At 49.2% G+C, this 5,310-nt stretch overlaps 1 protein-coding gene across 1 annotated transcript; it reads left to right on the top strand.

The window, feature by feature from the left end:
- The first annotated feature begins 3,659 nt into the window (after nt 1-3,659).
- GPR19 (G protein-coupled receptor 19) lies at nt 3,660-4,904 on the top strand. Its single transcript, XM_054399835.1, has one exon. The coding sequence runs from the start codon at nt 3,660-3,662 to the stop codon at nt 4,902-4,904; it is 1,245 nt and encodes a 414-aa protein (XP_054255810.1).
- The last annotated feature ends 406 nt before the right edge of the window (nt 4,905-5,310 follow it).

Here is a 5,310-nt window from a genome sequence, read left to right as displayed (position 1 = left end):
AAGTGAGATTTTTTGAGGACTGCTGCAGACTTGCAGCCTGCTAGAAAGTTCCTCTTGGATCAGCGTCAGATCAGCTGAAAGGGAAAAGCAAACCAAAGCATTTTTATTTTTATTAAATAAAAAAGTTTGCTATCCAAACTTTTTACCTTTTGTGTTTCCAATACCTGCTTACTGGCTTGCACAGCAAAGGGAGACTAAAGATCTAATGACTTTGTTCTTGTGGCTTTGATATTTGAGAGCTGAACAGTTCATTAACACTTAAACAACATTTCAGCAAAGGAGGATGTGGGGACTGGAGACACATAATGCATGTATCAGAGTGTAGCAAGACAGCAAAGGTACAGAATCTCTGGTTATTTGCACCCTAGAGTGCATCCTTCTTGCACACTGAGTGGTGCATGCACTCAGCTTCTCATCTTTGTGCTGCCATTAAGAGCTTTACTCATAATGCAGAAGTTTAAATCTCCACCATAAAAAAAAAAAAAAAAAAAAAAGAGGATTTGCCCACAGAGAAAAAAGATCATAGAATCACAGAATCACAGGATGTTAGGGGTTGGAAGAGAACTCTGGAGATCACCCAGTCCAACCCCCCTGCCAGAGCAGGATCACACAGGGCAGGTCACCCAGGAACACATCCAGGTGGGTTTGGAAAGTCTCTAGAGAAGGAGACTCCTCAACCTGCTCCAGGGCTCTGGCACCCTCACAGCAAAGGAGTTTGTCCTCATGCTGAAGGTGGAATTTCTGTGTTCCAGTTTGTACCCATTGTCCCTTGTCCTATCACTGGGCACCACTGAAAAGAGCCTGGCCCCTTCTTCTTGACACCCACCCCTCAGATATTTACAGACATTGATAAGGTCCCCTCTCTAAACAGCCCCAGGGCTCTCAGCCTTGCCTCATCAGACAGATGTTCCAGCACCTTCATCATCCCCATAGCTTCTGCTGGACTCTCTCCAGTCTATCTCTGTCCCTCTTGAACTGGGGAGCCCAGAACTGGACACAGATCTATTGGGCCACAAACATTAGGGTTCTTAGTGCTAATTCAAGCAGGATAATTAAGGAAGAAATTAAGAATGAAAGGTAGCCCACAATGTTCTTTTCTAGTTTTTTCCTATTACAGGCAGTTCTAATATGTCATTTAGCAGGTTGTATGTCACTCTACCAGAGACAGCAGCCCAAATACCCTGCAGGCAGCTGGTGGTGGCAGGGTATCTCCAGTGGAGCAGATTCCCCTGATGGAGGGTGGGGAAGGGCAAGCAGGAGCAGCCTGAGAAACCAGGAATCCTCTGCCAGGCAAAGCTACTAAGCAAGCCATGGAGGGAAGGCAATTCAGGGAGAGGAGAAAGTGGAGACCAGGTTGGGCAGCACCCACAGCCCTCCAGCAGAAGATGGGATGAGAGACAATATATCACCCCCAAATGGTGCCCCTTGCAGCTCTCATGACATCCTCCACTTCTGGGCCTCACTATGGATGTCCCCAAATGTTGTTTTTGACAGGTGGGGTAGGGGTGTGTGCAATGCAAAATTCCTTGTTCACCACACCCCCACTGAAACAAACCCAGTTCCTACCAGCCTCAAACTGCTTCTGCTGAGTCCAGCTTTAACCTGAGTCATGTTTTCAGCTCCTCAACACTGCCTGCATGTGAAAGCTGCTAAATAAGGCCAGCTGCTTAGGGAGCAGCCTTAGTGATTCATGCATTGACCCACTTCCCAGTGACACAGAGTCAGCAGCTGGATACAGGGCAAGGCACAGAGGAGAGGTGCCGTGGGGTCCTGTGGCAACCCATCACAAACTGGCTGTGCCAATTTCACAGGATCAAAGGATGTTAGGGGTTGGAAGGGACCTCTGGAGGTCATCAAGTCCAAAATCCCTGCCAGAGCAGGACCATAGAATCAGAGCACACAGGAACACATCCAGATGGGTCTTGAAAGTCTCCAGAGAAGACTCCACAACCTCTCTGGGCAGCCTGTTCCAGTGCTCTGTGATCCTCACAGTAAAGAAGTTCCTCCTCATGTTGAGGTGGAACCTCCTGTGCTGGAGTTTCTATCCATTGCCCCTTGTCCTATCCCAGGGTGCAAGTGAGCAGAGCCTGTCCCCTCCCTCTTGACCCCCAGCCCTCAGATATTTATACATATTTATTAAATCTCCCCCTTCTGCAGACTAGGAAGCCCCAGGGCTCTCAGCCTCTCCTCATAGGGCAGTGCTCCAGTCCCTTCCTCATCCTGGTAGCTCTCTGTTGGACTCTCTCCAGCAGATCCTCTTGAACTGGGCAGCCCAGAACTGGATGCAATATTCCAGATGAGGTCTCACCAGAGCAGAGTAGAGGGGGAGGAGAACCTCCCTGGCACTGCTGGACACACTCCTCTTAATGCACCCCAGGATCCCATTTGCCCTCTTGGCCACAAGGGCACATTGCTGACCCATGGATAATTTGTTATCCTCCAGGATTCCCAGGTCCTTCTCCACAAGGCTGCTCTCCAGCAGATCACCTCCCAACCTGTACTGGTGCAGTCTGGTCTCAAACACACTCTGCATTTTCAAGGATGCTCAGTTTGTGCCTGTGCTGTGCAGCTGAATGCACACCAAGCCTGGTCATGTGAAACACACAATGTCATACTCAGCACATCTAATGAATGCAGGGTCTAAAAAGCTAAAGGGAGAAAAAAAAATCTTCTCTAATCCCATCAAGCAATGAATATATCTTTTGCTCTTCCACAGCTGACTATTGTTTTGCTTTGTGTTATTAAAGAGGACCTACAAAGCAGCACGAGGAGCAACATCCCAAATTCATCCAGGCTCTGCTCTGAGTAGGCAGACAAGACGGATGCAGTTGATGATAGATGCAGAGCTAGAGTAGGCAGAGCAAAACCCATCAGCAAAGCACTCAAATAAACCTCAGAAATCAGAGCTGGGAACTGCATCCCTTGGAAAGATGAGGAGGGTGGTGGTGGCTTTTGGAATATGTCTGTGTGGTTTCTGGGATGAGGTTTTTGATCTTCTGGTCATAAATTGAATCCTGATTTGTCTTGCACAGTCTCAGGACTCTGGAGTTAAGCATTCATACAGTACACCCAGAGAAAAAGAGTTTCACTTTCTAGTAAGAGCCTTTGCATGGCAACAGCACGACCAAAAGGATACTTTTTAGAGCACCAGTCCTGGCAATGAGTTTACAGACAGGTAGCCAATAATATTGAATGATTTTCCACTTTAACCCTGCAGAAGGCTAAGGCCAACCCAACCATCTGTCTAAATTAGTAACTCCATGACAGGGCAAGGGGCAATGGGTGGAAGCTGAGGCATAGGAAGTTCCATGGAAACAGGAGGAAGAATTATTTCCCTGTGAGGGTGACAGAGCACTGGAACAGGCTGCCCAGGGGGGTTGTGGAGTCTCCCTCTCTGGAGATATTCAAGACCTGCCTGGATGAGTTCCTGTGTGATCTGCTCTAGGTGCTCCTGCTCTGGCAGGGGGGTTGGACTGGGTGATCTCTCAAGGTTCTTTCCAGCCCCTAACATTCTGTGATTCTGTGATTCCATCTAGCAATTTACAGCTCTGAGTAGGACCTCTGCTAGTTCCACTGCTTAAGGCAGGCTTTTCACACATACCTGGCACCTCAAACCTTTTCTTTTCTCCCTGCACACAGCCTGAGCAAAAGACCTGCTGATGTTTACCGCTAGAATGGACAACAGCAGTGGTCCCTTCGTTCTCCCCACCCTGCTGCTCCTGCTGCAGAACAAGAGCTACCCTGAAGCCTCCATCCCTCCTGCTGGCTACAGCATGACTGAGTCACCCCCAGGACCCAGCTCCAGCAGGAACCACAGCATCCTGCAGCCTGCACTGTGGCCAGGGGAGATCGCAGCAGCCAGCGTGGTGTTGGGAGTGCTGTGGCTGGTTTCTTTCTTTGGAAACTCCCTCGTTTGCTTAGTGATCCACAGAAGCAGGAGGACACAATCCACCACTAACTATTTTGTGGTCTCCATGGCTTGTGCAGACCTGCTGATCAGCGTGGCAAGCGTGCCCTTCGTGCTGCTGCAGCTTGCCCACGGCAGGTGGGTGCTGGGCAGCGCGATGTGCAAGCTGGTCAGGTACATCCAGTACCTCACCCCCGGGGCGCAGATAGGTGTGCTCCTCTCCATCTGCGTGGATCGCTTCTACACCATCCTCTACCCCCTCAGCTTCAAAGTGTCCAGGGAGAAAGCCAAGAAAATGATTCTGGCCTCTTGGCTCTTCGAGGCTCTGTTTGCATCTCCGGCTTTCTTTTTCTATGCCTCCAGCAGCAAAGAGCACTGCAACTTCTTCCTCCCTGCCACTTGGGATGGAGCCCTCTACGGTGTCATCCACCTCCTGGTGGTGTTCTTAATCCCCTCCCTCCTCATTATCCTCTTCTACCAGAAGGTGATCAAGCACATTTGGAGAATAGGCACGGATGGCAGGACCGTCAGGAGGACAATGAACATTGTCCCGAGAACAAAGGTGAAAACCATCAAGATGTTCTTGATGTTAAACACGGTGTTTCTCCTCTCCTGGCTCCCTTTTTATGTGGTGCAGCTGTGGCACCCGCAGGAAACGGAGTACAGGAAGAGCTCCTTGGTTTTCCTAGCAATCACCTGGAGCTCCTTCAGCTCCTCAGCCTCTAAGCCAACCCTCTACTCCGTGTACAATGCCAACTTCAGAAGAGGAATGAAAGAAACCTTTTGCATGTCTGCCATGAAATGCTACAGGAGCAACGCTTACACCATCACCTCCAGCTCCAGGATAGCCAAAACAAACCATGTTGGGATCGCAGATGTCCCAGCTCCAGCCAAAACTGTCACCAAAGACTCAATCTATGAAGCTTTTAACAGGGAAGCAAAGGAAAAAAAGCTTGCCTGGCCCATTCAGTCCAACCCCCCCAATACATTTGTCTAGGTGGCTCCAGTGCTCTGAAAAGTTGCTGTGTGTCCCCGGAACCAGGAGCTGTTCCCCAGTTTTGAACCCATTTAGGGTTACATATTTTTAACACAGCTTTTAGGGAGGGGGAAAAAAAAAAGAGAAAAAAAAAAAAAGAGAGATGGTTTATTTTATTAAATGCCTTGATTTTGATGTGTCCAGTCTCTGTCATTTCAGTTACACTCTGCTCTTTGGAATGGAATTGTGGAATTGCTCTCCCATTATCCCACTGTCTGGAGGGGGGGAAAAAAAAAGGGAAGGAAAAACCCAACCCTTTTGGGAATTCCTGTGCATTGGGCCATGGTGTATAAATGCCACATGCACCCCGAGCCCTCTGCACTGCCTTTCCTCATGCCCCTGTGAAGAGCATCGCACAGGGCTTTGC

This window comes from Indicator indicator, chromosome 3, assembly GCF_027791375.1.
Source record: "Indicator indicator isolate 239-I01 chromosome 3, UM_Iind_1.1, whole genome shotgun sequence".
NCBI classification, from domain to species: domain Eukaryota; kingdom Metazoa; phylum Chordata; class Aves; order Piciformes; family Indicatoridae; genus Indicator; species Indicator indicator.
The sequence above is the reverse complement of the archived record's forward strand: the minus strand, read 5'-3'. Positions and strand labels throughout refer to the sequence as shown.